Here is a 21,510-nt window from a genome sequence, read left to right on the forward strand (position 1 = left end):
AACAGTCATTTAAAAACTGTCTTTCAGGGACGTTTTACTGTCTGTTGTTGTATTTTCAAGCTGCCTCCCTGCACTGCAAAGCACTTGGTACAATATATATATCATATATATTATTCTCATTACGATTTCCTAATCCAGGTAGCTGGACATGACACAAGAAAAATATAAATATGTTTTGTATGAAAATATAAAATAACACCATGTAACATCAGTATAGACAAATACAGCTGAAAACAACCTGTGCTCCCTGTGCACCACCTCTGGATCAGGAGCAGAGTCACACCTGGAGACACCTTAAAAATCTTTTGTATTTTTCATCCGGATGTGTTGAGGAGTCTTTGAGGATTATGGAAAAACCTTCAGAACGGCAGGAAGTGATAACACCACCAGGTATAAAGGCAAATGATACAAAAACATATTTTTTAAATAAATACAAAATGAGAACATCCTGTTCAGGTGAGACGCCCAAATGAATCCTGTGGGAAACAGTTTGTATATTAATGTAGATTCATGTCGTTTGACGCCACAGACGTGGTCTGTGGCTTAATCTACAGATACTGGTGGTTTACTGGGAACACTGGTGTTCTTCAGGTCTGGGACAGGAAGAGCCGCACAGTTATGTCTTAATGATTTCACCTTGAGGTGAGTCTGTGTGTGTGTGAGGTCATGGCTACCTGAGGTCCTGTAGACACCTGCTGCAGCAGAGGTGGTTTTCATATGGAAATGTTCCCTTCACAGCAGGAAGTCAAACACCACATTCAAAGCAGGTTTCATAATCTCTGTGTTTGATGTGTCTGGTGTAAATTCAGTTACCTCCTCACAGACCAGACTGGATGGTTAAAGCTCCACCCAGTCTAAAGGTTTTTAAAGCTCCACACAGTCTAAAGGTAGATGTCCATGTGTTTGTGATTATAAAGCAGGTCTAGGTTCTATATTAATACTGTGAAAGTATCAAAGCCTCAGTCCACAGAGAAATGCACACAGCCTGTATTCAGAAACTGAGCCTTAAAACCAGCCGCCAGGACTTCTGGAACTTTGTGATGTCACAACAAAGCAGTCACTGTCCTCAGCCATGCCCCAAGCCCCGCCCACCTGTACCCACCATCCAACCTTGCAGGATCGGCTATATCTGAAATATATGAAATCTGCTGTATTTTAATTGGAACACTCAGGAAACAGTCGGCCAATCAGAAGAGAGACTCAGAGCTGAGATAACTTTCTGATTGCATAACATTAACGTTAGGACCTAAAACTATTTGCAAGTTTCATAAGCTCCCCTGACCAGTTCTGATTGGGCGTCCTTGGCTCTGACTGCAGGAAGAACCTTTCACTCTGGTCTCAACAAGATTCTCTGTTGTACAGTTTCACTGTTTATTCATTAGTCCTGTGCGTTTAGGGGCAGTGCAAAGAGTTGGGATGGCTCATGTTCAACCAGTGTGAACCTTTAATGCACTTCTGCACCACGGCAAGTCCACAACAATGGAGCCACACACAGTGATGTGCATGCAGCTCGTCAGGGTCTCACCTCCAACCAACCACATCAGAGAACAAGACTCAGAGCTGATGATGATGATGATGATGATGATGATGATGATGATGATGCCTACACCTGGATACCTCCACCAGTGGAGCTGCTTCAGAGCTCTGGATGTGTTCAGGTACAGTACTGAGTGTAGGCCACCTGGGTTTCACCACAGCTCAGAACCAGCAGACGATCACAGTCGTTAAAACAAACATCCACATACAGGTAAAAAATACAAACCAGAGAAGTGACTTCATGCAACACACACAGTGTCATTTAGTGTCATTTATCTGCTGTGGAAAAGGTCGCGTAGCAAAAACATCAAGAAAACTACAGCAGAGAACAGAACAGGAACATTTCATGGAAATGAATCATTCAGTGTCTCGTCTACAGCCTGAGGAGACGCTGCTCCTTCATCACATCTGCAGCCCGGGGACAGGACTCTGTCCACATCTGGAGGAGGTGTTGATGATGGATCGTTGTTGTTGTTGTTGTTGTTGTGGTTGTGTGTCAGGCTGAACAGTGGTTCCCATACACCGATTTATCTGTGGCACAAACATTAGGATCCTAATGTAACATTAACAGTGTTTTATTTGGAACCGGATGATGATGATGATGATGATGATGATGATGATGATGATGATGAAACTGGGAACAGCCTCAGACCTGATGAAGGTCAGACAGCTGGTGAACAAAGCCGTGTGACAAGTTTTCATTTGTCAAACTTTCACTGAAGCTTGAACCGACATGCGCTTCACTGTGTGTGTTCTCCAGGTGCGTGTGTGTAATAAATCATAAAACAGAAGACAACAGGCTAAAACCTCCGGGTGTGGTTCAGCAGGTAAAACGTGGTCAGGTGATCGACCACCCTGACGTTTCTGAACCATCAGACATGATGAGATAATAATGAACTTCCTGTTCAGATGGTCGACCCCCCCGGGTGGCGTCAATCTCCAGGACCCGGTCCCTTCTGTCCGTCACCAGACCAGCAGCCACCGTCCCGACGTGGTGCGGCAGGTCTTCATTATCCGTGGTCTCGGACACCGGGGGGTCCAGACCTCCCCGACAGACCGCCAGCTCTGCCTCTACAGGGACGGTCTACATCCCCAGAGCATGATGGTCTACATGAGGGCGTTGAGGTGTCCGGAGTGTCCTACCGAGTTCAGCATCAAGGCTCTCTGGTCCAGAACCTCCCTCTCTCGGCCCAGCGCCGCCCTCTCCTGCTCCAGCATGGCTCTGTCCCGCTCCACCGCCGCCCTCTCCCTCTCCAGCCACAGCCTCTCCGCTTGCACCGCCGCCCTCTCTCTCTCCACCGCCGCCCTATCTCTCTCCACCATTTCCCTCTCCCGCTCCAGCGCCGTCCTCTCCCTCTCCACCATGTCCCACTCCCTGTCCAGTCCTCCCAGCGGCCCGTCACACGCATCCGAGCTCTGCTGGTTCTGCTCCGCGGCGTCGCAAAACGCCTCCTGTCCGTAGTCAGAGGAAGAAGCGGGGGGAGGGGGAAGGGCGGGGCGGGTCCTGTGTCTGGGGGCGGGGTCAGGGTGCTGCTCGTCGTCCTGGGTGACAGGGGTGAGGAGGGGGGCGCCGTTTGCCAGCCGGCCCTCCATGGCTTCATTCATCAGGTGAAACCACGGCCAGGAGGAGGCGCTGTCTACTACACTCTCCATCCCTACAGGAGGATACTTCAGATCCTGAGGAGAGGAGGAGAGAGGAAAGGAGAGGAGGAGAGGAGGAGGAGAGGACAGGAGAGGAAAGGAAACGAGTAAAAAAAGGAGGAAGGATGGAGAGGAGAGAGAGAAGAGAAAAATTGAGAAGGGGGCATAAATAAAATGTGGATCACTCCGCCGCTGAAAATAGTCCCCGACACAGTGACTGTTTCCTCCTGTGTGACAGAAACTACAGTGATCAGCTGTTTTTAAAGATTCACGTCTTCAGTAGGAACCAACGAGCTCAGAGCCACAGACCAGAGGGAGGAGTTGGGAGACGGACTGACTGAGCCATTCTCTTCAGTCCCATCAGACTCGACTGGCTGTTACCTTGTATCTCCTCTTCAGATTGTCCCATTTCTTCGCCATCTGGTAGGTTGAGACCTTCCCCTGCAGCCCCAGCTCCTTCAGGATGGCCCTGAGAGCGAGGGAGGACAGAGACACTCAGACTGAGACGGCGACAGGAAACACGCTGCTTCAGCTGCTCTATGATATTTATCCACAACAGAGAGGATCTTACTTCCAGGCGGCTTTGGCGGCGTTTCTCCTCCCGGTGAACAAAGCTTCGTTTGCAGCTCGTAGCTTGATCATCCTCCTGGTGTCCTGGTCGGTCACTGTGACGGACACACAGTCAGACAGACAGACAGACAGACAGACAGACAGACAGACAGACAGTCAGACAGACAGTCAGACAGACAGACAGACACACAGTCAGACAGACAGACACAATCACCAGCTGCTAAATGTCTGTGTTTGCTCTCAAAGATAAAAATATAGAACAGTTCAATAACCAGAGGAACTTCTCTCACTTTTATAAGAGAGGTCAGAGGGTGTTGAACACTCTTCTCCGCTGGCGTCGATGTAGGTGACGTTCCCATCAGCTTCAGCGTTGTCCCCCCCCACCATGCTCTCCAGCTCCGACACGCTGCTCCTCTCTGCCATCAAACAGTCTCTGTCCGGAGGAGGAGGAGATGAGCCGAAGACGGCGTCCTCCTCGTTGGTCCAGACGGGCGTCACTCTGGGAGCTTTCCCCGCCAGACGCCCCTCCAGAGCATCACTCATCAGCTGGAACCAGGGCCACGAGGCCGGGTTGGTCTGGTTCTCCATCCCCCGGGGAGGAAACTTCAGGTCCTGCAGACGAGTAGAGAGAAGCGCGGCTGTGAGAGCAGCACGTGTTTGTTCAGGTGTGATCTGTGTGTTTAAAGTCATAGCGAGCGGCGAGCGGGAGAAACAGGAAACTTGTGTTTTCATCATGACGACTACGTCAGAACCCACAGATCAACTCCACAGAGCAGCTTCACGTCCTGCTGGATGAACCTGCTGTTCATGACTCCATTCACTGAGACCTGCCCATCACAGTCATGCAGAGCCCAGTGTGACGTCATCACGTCACAAACCACTCATATTCATTTTACTACACCGTCACATTATTCTTCACTTCTGCCTGAAAAATTACTTGAACATTATTGATTATCAGTATAGTTACAGATCAATCTTCTGTTGATCAACTCATTTACTAATCATTGCAGCTTCACGCTTCGTGCACAGACGCTGCGATTGGAGGACACACCCTGCAGAAACTGGCAGCCAATCAGAAACACCTGGGCCTTCAACATCATTTTACCAGCTGTGCAGATCAGACTGTTGAGGCTGGTCACCTTGAATTTGGTCTTCAGGTTGTCCCACTTCTTGGCCACCTGGTCAGGTGTTATCTTCCCTGTCAGACCCATCTCCTTCACTATTCCCCTGCAGACAAAACAAAACGCGTTCATGTGCAACTTAAAGCACAATTACAAACCTCTTAGAAGATTTACAATATTTTATAAATCCAGTTATAAAGGATCGTGGCTTCAGTTTGCAGCTGCATCCTTTTGATCAGTCTATAGTAACCATCACGTTTCCACTGCTGCAAACCAAAGAGAAAGAATCACAGTAAATAATTTCCCCAAATTCACATAAAATCTTGACTTGATTTACCTCCAGGCTGGTTTAGCAGTGTTTCTCCTCCCAGTAAACAGAGACTCGTTAGCAGCTCGTAACTCTATTAGTCGCCTGGTGTCTTCTTCTGTCACTGCAAAAGAGGACGAACACAGGAGCAGAGTCAGGAGAGAGGAGGGTGTGATGTTCATGTAGCACAAATCTGATCCACTACAAACCACAGATAAAATTTGACAACAAATAAACACAGTGAGTTACTCAATAAACCCCAAATGAAGCTCAGTTAAGAGTCTGAATCTTCTCAGGTGGTCGGCCCAGTTCTGACATTAAAAGGCTGAAACCAATGAGGTTAATCTCATCTGGTTCTCAGCTCCACTACTGCAGAGCTCCTCTGACAGCCTCCATTCATCCACCTCCACTAACCCCCCCTGACCCTGAACCCTGTCTCAGTCCAGACTGTTCTGGTCTGTGGTTCCCTGATGGTGGAACCAGCTCCTGCTCCTCAGAGAGCTCCTCCTCTCCTCAATCCTCTGACCCCCATGTCTGACCAGCTCTGACTCTGACTCTCAGGTCACTTCTTCACCTGATCTCCTTCACTGATGAAACAGATGTAGAACTGAGTCCTGACACCGAGTCTCTACTGACCTGAAGGTGAAACTGAGTGAATCTGATATTTGTTTTTCTTCTTCAGTCACTTAATCACAGCGTGAAGAAGCTTCACTACAAGTTTCATGAAGTAATGACTGATCATTTCTGATGTAACATCTGCTTCATGAAGGACAGATGTGTCATAGACAAAAGGAGAATCACTGATCTCTCAGACTTCCTGTTAGGTACAGCTCATCCCTCCTCACGTTTGTAGGTGAACTCTGCCATCCGGTGCAGCTCTCCCAGAGCCGTGGACCCGTTCTTCTCCTCGTTATCAACCAGCAGGTCCATCTCGGACTCTGTCAGAAACTCGGCCATCCCCCCTCGGCTCCGCCGGGCTCGTTTCTTGGGCGTTGGCGACAGCGGCTCGCAGTCTTCATCTTCGTCCTCCACGATAGGCGTGAGGATGGGTGCGGCGCCGGCAAAGCGACCCTCCATGGCGTCATTCATTCGGTAGAACCAGGGCCAGGAGCTGGGGTTCGTCTCCACCCCCCGAGCAGGAAACTTCAGCTCCTGGAGGAGACAGGAAACTCTGTCAGACCTGATCCTCCTCCTGCTCCTGTTGGCAGCTCACAGCGACGTTGTTATTTCATTACAAACTAACGGCTCTAATTTGTGCACAGTAACAGGAGGATGTCGTGTAATAAACAAGTGATGGCGGGAACATTTGGTCACAACCTTTCACGAGGGTCAGTGTCACCTGAACAGTGACATCACAACGAGTCACGGACAGGTTGTTTGTGGAGTTGGGGTGGCTGCACCCACCTTGTACCTCCTCTTCAGGTTGTCCCACTTCTTGGCTAACTGATCCGTGGTCAGCTTCCCCTGCAGACCCAGCTCGTACAGAATGGCTCTGCAACACATGAAAAACAGCAGCTTCACAAACTGACCCACAAACAGGGAGAAGGTTTCAGAAGGAGAGAGACCAGTGACTGACTCTGTTCTGACCCCCCCACAGTAACAAATCTGTTCCCTATGCTCTGTCCTCTCTCAGCTCCTGTCTGTCTCTACTACTAGCCTGTTCAATCAAAACAATAATATCAGAGCTATGGAAGCTGAGAAAGGCCATATTCATAAATCATTTTATCCTGTGACCTTGAGATAAGGGGATAAAAACCTTTGGCCTTTGGATCAATAACTTAAGCTGATGTCCGTCAGACTTCTGGACCAGGACTTTCAGGATCTGGATCAAGCAGCTCAGGAAACATGAGCTGAGTCAGATTTTGTATCTTCAGCTGTTTCAGTGGCTGAGATACGGATTGAAGTTCACGGTCCAGCTCTGACAGTCTGAAGTCTGTGAGGTGAACCTGGTTAGAGTCCTGTAACTGTGCAGGACTGCAAGGAAAGTGCTGTGGTCCAGGTGCAGGTAGTGAACTCACCTCCAGGCCGGTTTGGCTGAATGTTTCCTGCCGGTGAAGAGGGCTTCGTTCGCAGCTCGAAGTTTGATCATTCGCTCCGTTTCTGGCTCAGTCACTGTTGACAAGAGGAAGAGTTTCTAGTTATGAGCTGATACAGACAGTTCACATGGAGTTTCCTCTGTGTTGGACTTTAAAAAAACAAAACTATGACCAAAACCAAGACACACGAGGTCGTTCCTCCACATTGACCCCCAAACAGTATTTTAATATCAAACTGTCAAACAAACGTTGCAGGTGCAAAATTATGTGACAGGAGGAGAAAAAAGTAAAGTGTTTGAATGAAGTGACCTTCTCTGTATATAAACTGCCTTCATTCTCAAAATGAAGAACTATCCCTGAGATCTCTGTTAGGTCAGAGAGCTGCTCCTGATCACTGTTCAGGGTTAGACATCGTTACATGGGACCAGCACACTGCTGCTTTGTTCTGGTCTGACAAGGTTTCCACTTCATTTCAAGTCGACACTTGCTGCGAACCTGAACCAATGGTTTTCTGCAGCTTTGAAAACAACACAGCATTTAAACCAACAGCACTGTAAATAATACAAACTAATAAAGTTATTTCAAACTGCGAATCGTGGCTGAATCCACATGTAGAAAGTTTTGCAGTGTCTCCATCAACACTTAAAAAGCTGTGAGACAATGAATGAAACGTCCACCACCTGCTGCTGTTTACTGATCAGCTGACAGAGACTCAGACCTGCACGTTTACACCGGCCTCCTCGTCCTCGCTGCCGCGCCACAAGCAGCACGCCAGCGTAGCCGCTGAAAACCTGAAGCTGTCAGTCGTCCTGTTCTCACGGCAGCGCTTCTCCTTCTGTACCCCGTCATCAGTATGATCAAATAACTGTGTACACAGGGATTCTCCAGGCTTCACCCAGGTGATTTAGTACCTGTTACACCATCATACTGGAGCACACATGGGAAGTGTGACTGAAAACCAGTGGGGATGATTTAGACCAGGATTATTTATTATTATATCACATTTTTCAGTATTTCTCAGCAGGATATAACTAATTCCTGCCGTCATAGTTAATTAACTCTGGACCCTGAGGCAGCAGCCTCAGGTGATGTGCTGCAGGTAGTGAAAACCAGCTGACACTTATTCTCACGTCATCAGATGAGCAGCAGGTCACAGACTCTGATTTAACCCTGTGAACTCTTCGTGTTCAGGAGGATCCGCCTACTTTTATAGGAGCACTCGGTCATCCTCCTCCAGCCCATGGGGACTCCCTCAGGAGGAGGAGCCTCTGAGTGAACCGTCCCGTCATCCTCTGCCGTCTCCGCTGCCACCGTGTCCTCCATCTCCGTCTTGATGAGGAACTCCAGGATGTCGGTGTTCTCCTGGTTCTGGTTGGGTTGGCTGTTTCCCCGGTGACCGGCGTTGGCGGCGTTCTCCGGGCTCAGCACCAGGTTGCTGTTGTAGAGGCGACCCTGCATGGCTTCATCCATGATGTGGAACCAGGGCCACGACTCCACGACGCCCCCGATGTTGTCCTGGCCCTGGTAGGGCTGCTTCAGGTCCTGGAACAGACGCCAGGCCACCGTTAGTGTGGAGCTGGAGAACGTCTCCTCACAGAACACCGACATATCTGAACACAATAACCTGATTTATGTTTATTGGAAGATAAATTGCAGATGTTATCAGCAGCTACCAGATGTTGCTGTGATGCAGTTTAGTTGTATTTACCTGTCCTCACGTCGTTCAGGTGTTTGTGGACAGAGCTCTCTACTAAAACCACCTGGAGACTCTCCGTGTGAACACCGATCGGTTTCCTGAGTCCTCTCCACATCACACCTTACCTTGTACTTTGTCCGCAGGTTGTCCCATTTCTTGGCAATCTGGTCTGCTGTCAGCTTCCCCTCCAGACCCAGACCTTTGAGGATGGTGCTGAGGGAGATGGAGGAGAATCAGAGCAGGTGAGCTGAGGCAGAAACTCACCAGCACAGGTGTAAGACCAGACACCTGAGAGGGGAGAGCCGGGTTCCTACCTCCATGCGATCTTAGCTGAGTTTCTTTTCCCGGTGAACAGAGCCTCGTTGGACGCCCGGAACTCGATCAGCCTCTTCACATCCTCCTCTGTCACTGCAGGTGCAGGGGTCAAAGGTCACCAACAATGACAGGGCAACAGCTCACCTGGTCATGGCAGCCCACAGGTATGAAACACATTCCGCCTGTACTTACTTTTATAGGAGTTTTCTGGGAACTGTGGCAGCGGATTGAGCGCTGACTCCATGGTGGTCCGGGGGGTCCGGGGGGGCCGGGGGGCAAGGAGGGAGGGGTGGAGTGTGTTGGTATTCAGGCCTGATGCTAACTACATCCGCAGCTTTCCCGCTTCGTTCCTCCTACAGCGGCGCTGCTCCGTCCATCACGTCAGGCAGTGCCGGTGGAGGTTTACCGTAACTTTGACCGGGCGGTGTTTGTCCGTGTCCTCCGAGGACAAGTCCCGGTGAACCGTTAAAAGAAGCAGGCTGCGAGCTAGCACAGGCAGCTAACCTCAACAACAAACCGAGGCAGACACGGGCTTCCCGCCCCGCAGCGACCCCGGCTCCCGTTAGCGTTGGCTCCGTCTGACACCCGCTGTCTAACGGCGACTCACGCCATCGCTACAGGAGCGAACCACACAGCAAACAGAGCCGTTACCGTCACCGTCACCGTCACCGTTACCGGGGCTCGCCCACACCCCGTCCCTCCGGCAGGACAGTGCGTTCGATTACTGCGCCCGGGCCCGCCCTCCGCCGCGTGACCTGCAGCTCGGGAGGGCGGAGTTTGATGTAAACGTAAACAATCCGGCAAAATATTCAAGAGGGGACCTTTCACATTTTATACAATTAGTGCCGCAACTACTAATTAATTCCATTATCGATTAATCTGACAGTTATTTTTCTGATTAATCGAAAGAAACAGTAAAAAAGTAAAACAAGAGAAATCAGTAAATTCTCACATTTGAAAAGCTGGTCTGCTTGAACAGTTTCCTGATCAATCGCCAGTTAATCTTATGTTGATCTGCTAATCGATTAATCGTCTCAGTTCTATGAACAATACAAATCTTCACTGTTCCATATGCAAAATATTTTCAACAGATCAAACACTGAACTGAGCAGAATTACTTTTATTCAGATCATTTACTTGAATAAAAGTACCAATACTACAATGTGAGTATAAGTACACATTTTCTCAGCTTTTTGAGGAGTAAAGGTGCTTTATTCTGATTCATGCTGCAGTAAAGTGTCTCCTGTGACTGGTATCTGTTAGTACTGAGTCTCAGTGAATTCCTGAAACAGCTGCTCACTGAAACTAACAGGAGGTTATAATGTATTTGTTGGGGACTATTTTCAGCGGTGGATTCATCCACATTTGGTGGTGTAGTGAGTATGCAGCAGGATGGTGTGTGTGTGTAGGACTGAGTCAGAATAAACTACAGTGTGTGTGTTCATAGTGATGAAGGAACATGTCACTGTTTTTATTACGTCCTTTAAACGATGGAGCTCTATGGCTCTGAGCAGGACAAACATATAGAACCTCACCAGACTTCTCTAAGATTTAGCTTCCTTTTTATTCATGCTGACGGATGACCACTGGGGCTTTTTAGTCTATGCTTCATTCACTTGAGTCAGGGGTTTTCATTTTCCTCTCAGTCATAGCTCAGTCAGATCTAAACACACAGACATGGAACACATTTCTAGATTCAGTGTGACTTCCACTTCCCGAGGATATGATGTCAATGATGAAAAAATCTGCTTGTATAGAAGAAAAGACACTTCTACATGCAGAACTTCATTAAGAATCCTGCTGTTTTTAAGTTTCCTTTAGTAACACAGTGATCAGTGATAGTTGTCTGTACATCCACGATACACTGCAGACAGGAGCTGATCACGGATGAACCAGCTGCTGGTGATGGAAACAAATACAGGTGAAGACCCATGAAGACCCTGATGGATGTGGGAGATTTTACACCTCGGGAGAGGAATGTGGAGCCTTAACATTAACAACAATGAAAAACCAAACCACCGGGAACAGTGGTCAGTCTTTCTATACAACACACAACAAAACATCCCCCACTCACAGTTTCTCAACAAGCCTCTGGAACAAAGACACCAGTCTCTGTCTGGTCTCCAGCTGGTCTGGGTCCAGATCTGCAGCCATCAGACCCTGGTAGAACCTGGTCTGAAGTACCACCTCCTTCTCTATCATCATCTCAGTCTGATGTCTGTCCACCCCCTCCCTCTCTCTCCTGAACAGAGCTCTGTCTCTCTCTAGGTCCTCTCTGGCTCTGTTTAGAAACACTCTGTCTCTCTAGAAAAGCTCGGCCTCGATCCAGAAAAGCTCTCTCCCTCTCCACGGCCGCTCGGTCTCTTTCTACAGACGTCCTGTCTCGCTCAACAGCGGCCATGTGTCTGTTCAGCAGCTCTCTGTCTCTTTCTAAAGCGATCAGCTCTCTGTCGAACTCGGCCTGCTCTCTCTCCAGAGCCTCTCTCTCTCGCTGCAGCCCAGACAGCTTCCTGTCTGCCTCGGCGGCGTCTCTGACCAGGTTTCTGGAGGAGGAGGGCCTCTTGCTGGAGTCAGTGTTTGCTGCTGCAGCGGCGGTGCAGTCCGGCAGTAACGTGGCGGACAGCACAGCAGTCTGGCTTTGGTTTATCACAGGCTGAGTGTCTCATGTGTTCTCCGTCTCCTCCAGCTGCAACAGTCTCTGCAGGTGATTCAGCTCTGTTCTCTGCTTTGACCCCACCTATCTCCAGCACCCCCCCGGGCGCCCCCACCTCCCCCAGAGTTCCCGAATCAACAACACCGAGTCCAGGAAAAGAAAACTCTTCTCTCGTGTTGGGGGGACTGAGCAGAGGCAGGTCTGAGGTGTGCTCCTCATCCTCGTCCAGCAGGCAGGGCTGCACAACGTTGGCGGTCCCGGCCAGGCGGCCGCTCATGGCCTCATCCATCAGGTGGAACCAGCGCCACGAGCTGGGTTTGGTCAAGTTCTCCATGTCCTCCAGAGGGTTCTTCAACACCTACACAAGAGAGAACATCAGTGTTAAAGACAGATTTCAGCTCATGGTCAATCAAAACTCCACAAACTACTTACATGAAACGGTTCAAGAGTTAGTGCACTTTGTTTCATCCATTTGAGGAATGGATTAGCATGGTTGTGTGTCGGACTATTTCTTTGCCACAAAACAACCTGAGACATCATTCAGACCAGGTTCCAATGGAACTGCACTGACCCTGTACTTTTCTTTCAGGTTGTCCCATTTCTTCTTCAGCTGCCGCGCTGACATCCCCCCTGCAGCCCCATCTCCTTCCTTATGGCCCTGCAGCACAGAGGACGGTCAGTGAGGTAGACGGCGACGTGAGACTGTGGAGGTTTTACTGCAGTCGAGATGAGAGTTCTTGTGGGGGAGGGCGATTCACATCGAGGCAAACTCAGTAATGAGAGAGTGTAAATGTGCCTTGCATCAGTAACATTGGCTTTTAAATACTTTTAAATAACTGATGGGTTTGATCTGTAGTTCAGCTCAGTGATTAATTATAATGAAACGTCATCAACATCAAACAGCATCAGTGTCCTGCTGCCAGAGAACATTCAGCTCAGACTCTAATTACACGTGCTTCTTAAAGAAAGGAAAAATAAATAGTGAAACTACAAAACATTTGTGCTGTAAATAGTATTTTCTTTAAATCCGATTTGGTAAAATTCATCAGGATCAAAATGTTAATAAAATGAGCACAAAATGAAAAACCGTGCAGGAGAGAAGGTGACTGACCTCCAGCCTCTCATGGCAGTTCCTCCTGCCCGTGAAGACGGCGGCGTTGGTGGCACGGAGCTGAATCATCAGCCTGATGTCTCTGTCTGTCACTGTGGAGACAGACTCCTCATCATCATCATCATCATCATCACTATTCAGAGGTCCTCAGCCTCTCCTGATGAGCATGTGATTTTTTTGGGTCAAACTTTTAAACTCTGATCTTCTTCACTTCTTCTGCACCAATCAGACGCCTGCAGGTTTCTTGTTTCCACATCCAGTGGTTACATCATGATCAGCTGAGCTGGTGTTTGTGTCCATGATTCATATCTGCAGAATTTCAAGCTTGTGCTCAGAACAAAATGTGTTTTATTAACAACATTTAAACTGACCAGTCTTATAAAGTCGACAGTGGTTTGATCGTTAAACAGACAAAGATAAAAACAGGTTTATTCTGTCAGAATAAAGCAGGTTTCTGTCTCAGGGACCAGACGCTGAGTGTCCTGCTGAGGCAGATCTGTCCCTGCCTGAACACTGTGCCCTCTCTGGTTAGTCTGGTTAATGCTGGGAGTGGTGGAGATAACTGGTTAGGGAAAATACAAACTCTGTTAAACCAAAGCAATGAGCTGAAAGCCGCAGAAAAGCTGCTCAGAGCCGCGGGAACCTGCGGATGGATGGATTCCTGAGGTGTGTTCCCGCCACAGGTGTCCTCCTGCGGCGGGAACAGCGACCTGGCAGCAGGTGCCTGAACCAGCTGCTGTCGCTGGGAACAAGCTCCACACCTGAAGCGGCTTCATGCTCAGGTTCGGACAGAAACAGCGTCGAACATTAACGTTCACGAAGCTTCGTTCAATCCGTTTCCATTCACACCCGACGCTTAATTTAAATGACTTTACTTCTGTGAGTGTTCGCCATTGTTTCTGGGCCTCCTCCTCTTCTTCTACTGTCTATTGTCGGTTGTCGAGTCTCAGTGACGGAGCCTTGCTGCCGCCTACAGGCCGGTACTCAGAAACACATTGAAAAATCCAACGAATAAGTAAACAGGGAGAATAAAATAAAAATAAAGAAAAGTAAATAGACCACGACAATTAAACACTAATGTAAACAAAAGTAAATAGAAAAATCAATTGTTGATTTAAGCAACTTTTGATTTTGAAATGTATAAGAGGAACATATTCCTTCAATATTTACATTAACCTACAGTTCCCACATTATATTAGGGAAGGACGTTTATCAACAGCTGCCTAATATTTGCTTGGTTTGATCATATGTACTTCTAATTAATAACACGTTATTTTAATTGAACTTTATGATGTTTGTTTGTTTACTCCTTTGTTTTATTTTCTGTTTATTTGATGTATTCATGTGTTTCTACCGCGGGAATGCTGCCCTGCAGACACTGAGCAATACACTGATGACTGATCGATAATACAGACAATACTTCAATCGATACAGGAACTTGTCTTTGAATCTACTTTAAGCCCAAAAGCCATAACTTCTTCTTCCCGCGTTGACCATGTTTCTCCTTAATAACTCTGTCATTTGTGCACATATATCTTAAATGAGCAGAATCTGTCGGTCTTGATGTTTTTATTTCCAGGGCTTCCAGGAGGCGGGCGCTCCTCCCCCGCCCCCGCCGGCAGCAGGAGGCCTCTGCAGACTGACGCTGCTCAGCCTCCTCTGCGGCTCCGAGCCGAGCGGAACCACTTCAACACATTCAGCTCACACGGCACCGGAACCTGCTACACACTGCTTTCAAAATTAAAGTCTTTCCAAGCTGTAAGATTTCTTGAACATTGTGACGAAGTCTGCAGTAAGTGGGAATAATAATATTTTGAGAAGCTGGTTATAAACATAATTTCCTTGTTTTATCTGTTTTGATTTAGAGCTGAAACAATCAATCAATTGATCAAATAATAAATTGCTAACTATTTTGATAATGGAACCTATGGATGGACGCACCTACCCCTGCATCATTTACAGGTTTTCTGTAATGATTCTGTGATCTGCAGAAAATGAACCAAGCACCAAAAACAAACAAACAAACAAACAAACAAACAATCAAACAAAAACCCCAAATAGAACGTGTATGTACGGGGCTGATTCAGTTTACTGTGAATGAGCTGTGACCTATAAAAGTCTCTTAATCTATTTCAGTGTTTCTGTTTCTAAAAAATACAAGTTTTTTATCAAATGAGTTTTGTATTTGAACATGTCTTTACACATAATGAGGAAGGGAAGTGTCCTGGCATGTGTTGGTATAATTTCATTATACTATTCATCATTTATTAAAGGTGTTTTATTTTTAATAATCCACTTTACCAACTAGATTTGGACTTTTGGATATTTCCTCCTCTGACATCTGTCTCCAAGGCATGACAGTTGACTTCTTGGTGTTTTATTTTGAAGGGGATGAGCGGAAGCTCTGCCTTGTGCTGGGTGTGAACTTGACTCAGGTCCTGGTGTTTGTTTGGAGATGTGAAACATCCTGATGGGGAAACGATGGAGTCCATGTCGAGTCTCACGTCGACATAACTGAACTCTGAGAGCAGAGCTGCAGTTCCCTGAGCAGGTAAGCTCACCTGTTTGTTTACCTGTGTTTGTGTGGACCCAGCGGATCCGCTCCGCTCGCCCTGAAGAAGCCACAGATTCTGGAGCCGTGACCATCCTCTGTGGCTTCCTCTCTGAATTTATTGATGAGAGCTCAGTTGTGTTGTCCTCTATGTGAGCAGAGTCTCTGTAGAGTTCCCTAATGTCATAATATATATTACTCACAGGACATATGTATATAATATTCCTTTAATATTTCTTTGGGCAGATCCGGCTGGAAATACACTTATTTATTTATAAGTGACGATAGTAATAAAATATATGAAGGCAATAACACTGTCTGCACTGTCAGCAGATATTAACATTTATTGATAAAAAACATTTAAAATTCCTTCATCATCCCTTAAACCACACACATAAAAAAATCCTTTGGGCTGAATGAAGTTCATCTGATTTGAATTATTCACACTAAGTCAGTGAGTCCTGTTAGAAATCTGTGTGACCAGCGAACAAACCACCTTGTCCCCTGCGAGGCACCGTCCCTGACCCTGAAAGGTCACGGCCCAAACTCCAGAGCACATGACTGGAAGATGCCATGAATCAGGATCAGTGATGTTTGTCAAATTGTGAAAACTGAACTATTCTAATTTGAATGTTGAGTCGTTAATGGATCCGACTGTGCTACATGAAGAACCTCTACAGTTCACCATCATCTCATTGTTCTTCTTGTGTCCGAGCACCGTGGGGGCGAAAACTGGGAGCCCACTATACTTGTGGGATCCGACAGATTTTTGGAGAATGCTGGACCCCACAAGTTTAAAGAGCTGCAGGGGTTAATGGTTAATGGACATATAGTTGTAGTTAGTTGTGGTTAGAGTAAGAGGCCATGGAACAATGACATATCGCTACAAAGAAGGCGTTCAATGTGTGTGTGTGTGTGTGTGTGTGTGCGCGCGCTGGTGGACAGGTGTGCAGCAGCAGCAGCATCATGTTGGCCAGGAAGGGCCTCCTGCCAGACGGCTTCCTGCTGACCCGTCTGGCTGAGGACCAGAACCAGCCGAACCGCAGCCGCTTCAGATCTCAGAGAGCCCGCTTCATTACCAAGACCGGATCCTGCAACGTGGCTCACAAGAACATCAGGGAGCAGGTAGACCGAACCCCAGCAACCCACAACGTCACCTCTTCCTGTTCGATCAATAAGGAGCCAATAACTGTTTTAATGATTGATTTATACACCTTGTTTCAGCCTTCACCTGACTGTTGATTGTTGATTCAGGACAGATGTTAAAAACTGTCCTTTAAAGCCTTGCTGCAGTTTCCTAATGCTGACATACAGAGCGTTCAGAAAGTCTTCAGACCCCTTCACTTTCTTCATGTTCTGTTGTGTTGCAATTTTATGCTTAACCCTGTAATGCCCGACCCCAGAAATAATGGACAGAAAATTCTGATTTCTTGAATCTGGAACCTTTATTTGGCCCTTTCACAAAATTTGAAAAAAAAAATTACAAAAAATGATTTGCATATAGGTTTTTCCAAATTTTATACACGATTTTACTACATACTAAAATACAAAAAATTATGTAATTGTAACTTGCTTCAACAGATTAAGTGTTCATGTTAGAATATTACTAAAAATTTCAAAGAAAATGTCACTGGAAAATCGTAAAAATCGCAATTTTCTTTACCTTGATCCAGTGAGTTGGGAACTATCTGAAGGTGGCCAACTTGGATTGTCCCGTGTACTGTGTTTGAATTGTTGTAGTGATAAAGGTTTCCACCAGGGGTTGGAAGACAAGTATCAGATTGGATACAAGAGGGTTTTGAGTGAAGTTTTTACCATAAGGTGATGCAATAGGTCTCAGAAATGCTTGTATCAAATTTGATGCATTTGGCATTATAGGGTTAAATACACTCAAAACCCCACAAAACTGAATTCTAGATTTTTTTGCAAATTTATTAAAAAGTAAATTCGTGTTGAATCAGGCCCCAGAGTTACATAAAGATTTCAAACATCACTGAGGCTGACGTCACATCGTTACAGCTACTGCAAACTTCACTATCACCTTATTGTTGTTTTACCATATTATCAGAACAATGTTAACAGTGTAGATTAAAGACTACTTTGGTGGCACCATTTTTTCAGCCCTGAGTAATGGCTGCAGGCCTTTACACAGCTGCACACAGCTGTAACAGCCCCAGTCTCTGTAGAAGCCCGGTCTCTTGTGCCTTGTGTTGAACCCAAACACTCACTGTGACCTGCTCACTACAGTCGCTCTGCACCTGTTTACCTGACTTCCTAAAGTGTCTCTGACAGAAAGACTTTGCAGATTAAAATACATTTGTAGTCAAAAGACAGACACTACATTGATGTGACATAACCTGCTAACCCACAACATATGACCTGCTCTATCCTGATTGTCAGGTACAGTCTGTCAATCACACAGTAGCCCCGCCCTAATGCAGCCCCTGCTTTATGGTCTATTTTCCCCTAAATGGATCATAATTTAAAAATGAACATCATGTTGAGTTGAAGGAGACTTGAAACTAGAAACTGAGACATATAAATAATAAATCAGAGAGAAGTGGAGACATTTTCACATAGACTTCAATACAATCAGGTTTACAACCAGTGGAGTCGCCCCCTGAAGACAACAACAAACACTTTGATAAATCCTGACAAAAAAAGTATTTTCCTCTCAGGACTTCAACACATGACAGTAAGAGAATCCAGGAGCTGTAAGAGTGAAGAGAACAGGATTTTAAAAAGTGAGGGGAAGCAGCTTCTCTTCAGGTGTATTTACCTTCGTCTTCTCGCCGTGTTTCAGGGTCGGTTTCTGCAGGATGTTTTCACCACCATGGTGGACCTGAAGTGGCAGCACTCCCTCCTCATCTTCACCTCGGCCTTCCTCTGCTCCTGGATGCTCTTCGCTATGATCTGGTGGCTCATGGCCTTCGCCCACGGAGACCTGGAGCCCCGTGACCCTAACGGCGAGCCGGGCCCTGTCCCCTGTGTCACTGCCATCCACTCCTTCACCTCTGCCTTCCTCTTCTCCATCGAAGTCCAGGTGAGAGCTGTAGTTGTTGGTGTCGTTGGCCGACCCAGGCGCAGTGGTTTTTATGTTTTATTAGCTGTGAACTCCATGCCCCCCCCCCCCAGGTGACCATCGGTTTTGGCGGCAGGATGGTGACGGAGGAATGTCCTCTGGCTATAACTGTGCTGATCATCCAGAACATTTTAGGGCTCATCATCAACGCCGTGATGCTTGGCTGTGTCTTCATGAAGACGGCCCAGGCCAACCGCCGAGCAGAGACGCTCATCTTCTCCAGAAACGCCGTCATCGCTCCTCGAAATGGCCGGCCGACCTTCATGTTCAGAGTTGGAGACCTGAGGAAAAGTATGATCATCTCTGCCACCGTCCAGCTGCAGGTAAGTCTTTCAGCCACATCACATGGTCTTCATCAGCAGGCGTTTGCTCATATAGCATAAAGCTGTAGATGCATGGCTGGATTACTGAACAGGTCTACTAGGTAGTCCCTGCAACAGAGCCTCTGTTTTCTTGATGGAAAGTCACGGAGCTCAGTAAAAAGTAGGGACGTGTTGTTTGGTTCCTGATCACAGTCTTTTAAGGTTTGAGTGTCTGTCAACCAAATCCACAAATCCAGTCTTTGTTTTGTTGATATTTTCCTTCGTATTCCAGCTGCAGAGCAAAATGATGCGACAGGAACATTTCATACAAATACAGAAACATTAGTCTTTTAAATCAGGACAACAGAAGAGAGAAGCTGCTTCACAGGATGGTTTAGATGGTTAGTGACACATCTGTGCAGGAAGATCAGAGTGGATCCGCACAATGTCACTGTAAGAGACACAAAACAAAGAAAGATGTGCAAAACCACAACAAAGAGATGCAAAGCAGCATGGGAAAATAGCTAGCCCAGGTCCAAAGTCTGGCGAGTTGTCTCTGAACATCTGAACTAAAAACCAACTTTACATTGATCAGAACCTGAACCTCATTTTCTACCAGGTTCTCAGACTGTTTTCAGTTCCTTCTCTGGTTGGTAACACTGAAGCTGTTGAAGTCGCTGACACTGTGTCCGGTTGTTCTCCCTCCAGGTGATCCGACGGACGGTGACGGCGGAGGGCGAGGTGATCCCGGTGTGTCAGCTGGACATCCAGGTGGAGAACCCTCTGAGGAGTAATGGCATCTTCCTGGTTTCTCCTCTGATCATCAGCCACACCATGGAGAGAGGGAGTCCTCTGTACGAGCTCTCCGCCCAGTCGCTGGCCTCAGAGGACCTGGAGATCATCGTCATCCTCGAAGGTCAGGAGCCTCCCACACATCATGACGCTCTGGACTCAATGTGGACGTATCTCTGTGTGGTGGTCTCCAGCAAAAGACTTCCATCCTTTCAGCTTTTAGAGGAAGACGTCTGCAGCTTAGATTCAGCTCCGGTGCTTGTGATGCAGGAAATGTTTAATAGTTGAAATGAATGCAGTGTGTGTTTTTCCTTCCTCTTTCTTTAGGTGTGGTGGAAACAACAGGGATCAGCATGCAGGCCCGGACCTCCTACACTCCTGAGGAGATCCTGTGGGGGAGGCGCTTTGTCTCCATCATCACAGAGGAGGATGGTCGGTACTGCGTCGACTACTCCAAGTTCGGCAACACGGCCCCCGTCCGGATGTCTTCTCTCAGCACAAAGGAGCTGGACCAGACTAGAGGAGTCCAGGAGGGGGGGTCAGAGGTTCAGCTGCAGGGATGGGGGTTGGTCCGAGCCGGCCGAGGAGGTTTCCGCAGAGGAGGCCGGGCCTGCGACAGCTCCGCCCCTCAGCCCTGGTATGCCCAATCAGAGAAACCAGAGAGAGAGGTGGAGCAGAAAGGACAGAAGAAGAGGGTGCAGCTGGAGGTGATTGGACGACAGATTGAAGAGGAGACACTGGGGGACATGAGTGACTGAAAACAGACACTAGTTCCATATTACAAACTAGGATTGAAATACAGTACAACTGTCTTAGTATTTACCTTTTCTTGCAGTTAGTATACAAAATATCAACACAACCGTATTCTCAGTCCCATGATACCTGATACGACTCCTGGTTAAATTTCTGCCGTTTAATGTAAGATTATCTAAAGAACTTTTATTTTATTCTGTTATGAATTTTAAATTATTGTAACCATGTTTTGAAGTTACCTCATTATGATGATAAAACAGTAGAGTGAAGGTGAAGCTGATTATTCCTTTCTCTAAACCAGCGTCTGTGAGTTTTCCTACAGATTTTGGGGGATGATGTGGAAACAAAATCTTCCACATCATCAACACGGTAACGTGATCATACTTCTGAACTCTACTACAGATGCAAAACCATGTTTCCTCTGTTAATATATTTTTATAGATGTAACAAAAAAACATGCTTTTGTGATCAGTTATCAATCTTCCCATATTAAAGAAGCTACATAGCTAATGTTAGCATTAGCAGCTGTTCACCAGTGAGTTCAGCATCAACCTTCATTCTTTTACTCACCAACAGCTGCCTCCAGAAGTGGAAACAAACTCCAATGATAACTTGTTTATATCCCTTCTTTTCTTCTACTGAAGCTAGCATGCTAACCAGCTAGCCCCGGCCTATTTCAGCACTTCACTATTGCAACTCCATGTAGCCTCCAATCTGCTCTGAAGACATGACGCAGCTCACAGGGCATATTATGACCTCTTGTATTGGAAATACAAGTGTCTTGTAAACTATGTTATACACAATACACTTCAAATCAAATGTAGTTGTTATTAGAAACTGTGATATATATATTTACATCTTTACTGCTTTTTGTCTAATTGCGCGGCTGTTTTTTTGTTTTGTTTTTTGGGTCGGTGGTGATAATTTCCACTGATGACATGTTCATCTCTATTCCAATAAATCGGTCCCTCGTCTCGTCTGAGAAGGATGATTAACACTGATGACTGAGACAGATACAGTTAGTCCAGAGGGGAAACGTGTCAA

General features: G+C 46.9%; 3 protein-coding genes across 6 annotated transcripts; 1 reads left to right on the plus strand and 2 right to left on the minus strand.

Annotated features, from left to right (window-relative positions):
- Positions 1-1,421: 1,421 nt before the first annotated feature.
- LOC139608012 (uncharacterized) lies at positions 1,422-9,935 on the minus strand. Of its 2 annotated transcripts, XM_071461433.1 has the most exons (13): positions 9,415-9,935; positions 9,222-9,315; positions 9,033-9,120; positions 8,417-8,753; positions 7,194-7,287; positions 6,580-6,667; positions 6,021-6,327; positions 5,206-5,299; positions 4,887-4,974; positions 4,038-4,359; positions 3,749-3,842; positions 3,559-3,646; positions 1,422-3,213 (listed from the first exon to the last, which is right to left on the minus strand). In XM_071461433.1, exons 1-13 carry the CDS (start codon positions 9,464-9,466, stop codon positions 2,644-2,646), a joined length of 2,316 nt encoding a protein of 771 aa, XP_071317534.1. In that variant the 5' UTR covers positions 9,467-9,935; the 3' UTR covers positions 1,422-2,643. The 2 variants fall into 2 exon arrangements, with proteins under 2 accessions (XP_071317534.1, XP_071317542.1); XM_071461441.1 differs by lacking the exons at positions 9,222-9,315; positions 9,415-9,935 and having other exon boundaries at positions 8,920-9,043.
- Positions 9,327-21,465, plus strand: kcnj11l (potassium inwardly rectifying channel subfamily J member 11, like). Of its 3 annotated transcripts, none has more exons than XM_071461454.1 (9): positions 9,361-9,386; positions 12,465-12,550; positions 14,566-14,778; positions 15,375-15,537; positions 16,483-16,662; positions 18,341-18,580; positions 18,673-18,942; positions 19,630-19,837; positions 20,041-21,465. In XM_071461454.1, the coding sequence occupies exons 5-9, from the start codon at positions 16,504-16,506 to the stop codon at positions 20,469-20,471; spliced, it is 1,308 nt and encodes a 435-aa protein (XP_071317555.1). In that variant the 5' UTR covers positions 9,361-9,386; positions 12,465-12,550; positions 14,566-14,778; positions 15,375-15,537; positions 16,483-16,503; the 3' UTR covers positions 20,472-21,465. The 3 variants fall into 3 exon arrangements, with proteins under 3 accessions (XP_071317564.1, XP_071317555.1, XP_071317574.1); XM_071461473.1 differs by having other exon boundaries at positions 14,566-14,744; XM_071461463.1 differs by lacking the exon at positions 12,465-12,550 and having other exon boundaries at positions 9,327-9,386.
- Positions 10,100-13,448, minus strand: LOC139608050 (uncharacterized). The gene is made up of 3 exons (XM_071461506.1): positions 12,987-13,448; positions 12,447-12,533; positions 10,100-12,233 (listed from the first exon to the last, which is right to left on the minus strand). Exons 1-3 carry the CDS (start codon positions 13,053-13,055, stop codon positions 11,793-11,795), a joined length of 597 nt encoding a protein of 198 aa, XP_071317607.1. The 5' UTR covers positions 13,056-13,448; the 3' UTR covers positions 10,100-11,792.
- Positions 21,466-21,510: the final 45 nt, after the last annotated feature.

This window comes from Trachinotus anak, unplaced genomic scaffold (assembly GCF_046630095.1).
Source record: "Trachinotus anak isolate AG129_WGS33_773 ecotype Australia unplaced genomic scaffold, CSIRO_AGI_Tana_v1 ptg000002l, whole genome shotgun sequence".
Taxonomy (NCBI): domain Eukaryota; kingdom Metazoa; phylum Chordata; class Actinopteri; order Carangiformes; family Carangidae; genus Trachinotus; species Trachinotus anak.

Coding starts and splice junctions, on each gene's coding strand:
- kcnj11l (XM_071461463.1), top strand. CDS start 16,504: ATGTTGGCCAGGAAGGGCCTCCTGCCAGACGGCTTCCTGCTGACCCGT. Junction 18,581..18,672: donor TCTTCTCCATCGAAGTCCAG/GTGAGAGCTGTA, acceptor CCCCCCCCCCAG/GTGACCATCGGTTTTGGCGG. Junction 18,943..19,629: donor CTGCCACCGTCCAGCTGCAG/GTAAGTCTTTCA, acceptor TTCTCCCTCCAG/GTGATCCGACGGACGGTGAC.
- LOC139608050 (XM_071461506.1), bottom strand. CDS start 13,055: ATGATTCAGCTCCGTGCCACCAACGCCGCCGTCTTCACGGGCAGGAGG. Junction 12,534..12,986: donor ACTGCCATGAGAGGCTGGAG/GTCAGTCACCTT, acceptor TCTGTGCTGCAG/GGCCATAAGGAAGGAGATGG. Junction 12,234..12,446: donor ACCTGAAAGAAAAGTACAGG/GTCAGTGCAGTT, acceptor TCTCTTGTGTAG/GTGTTGAAGAACCCTCTGGA.
- LOC139608012 (XM_071461433.1), bottom strand. CDS start 9,466: ATGGAGTCAGCGCTCAATCCGCTGCCACAGTTCCCAGAAAACTCCTAT. Junction 4,975..5,205: donor ACTGCTAAACCAGCCTGGAG/GTAAATCAAGTC, acceptor TTTTGTCTGCAG/GGGAATAGTGAAGGAGATGG. Junction 3,843..4,037: donor CTCTGACCTCTCTTATAAAA/GTGAGAGAAGTT, acceptor TGTCCGTCACAG/TGACCGACCAGGACACCAGG.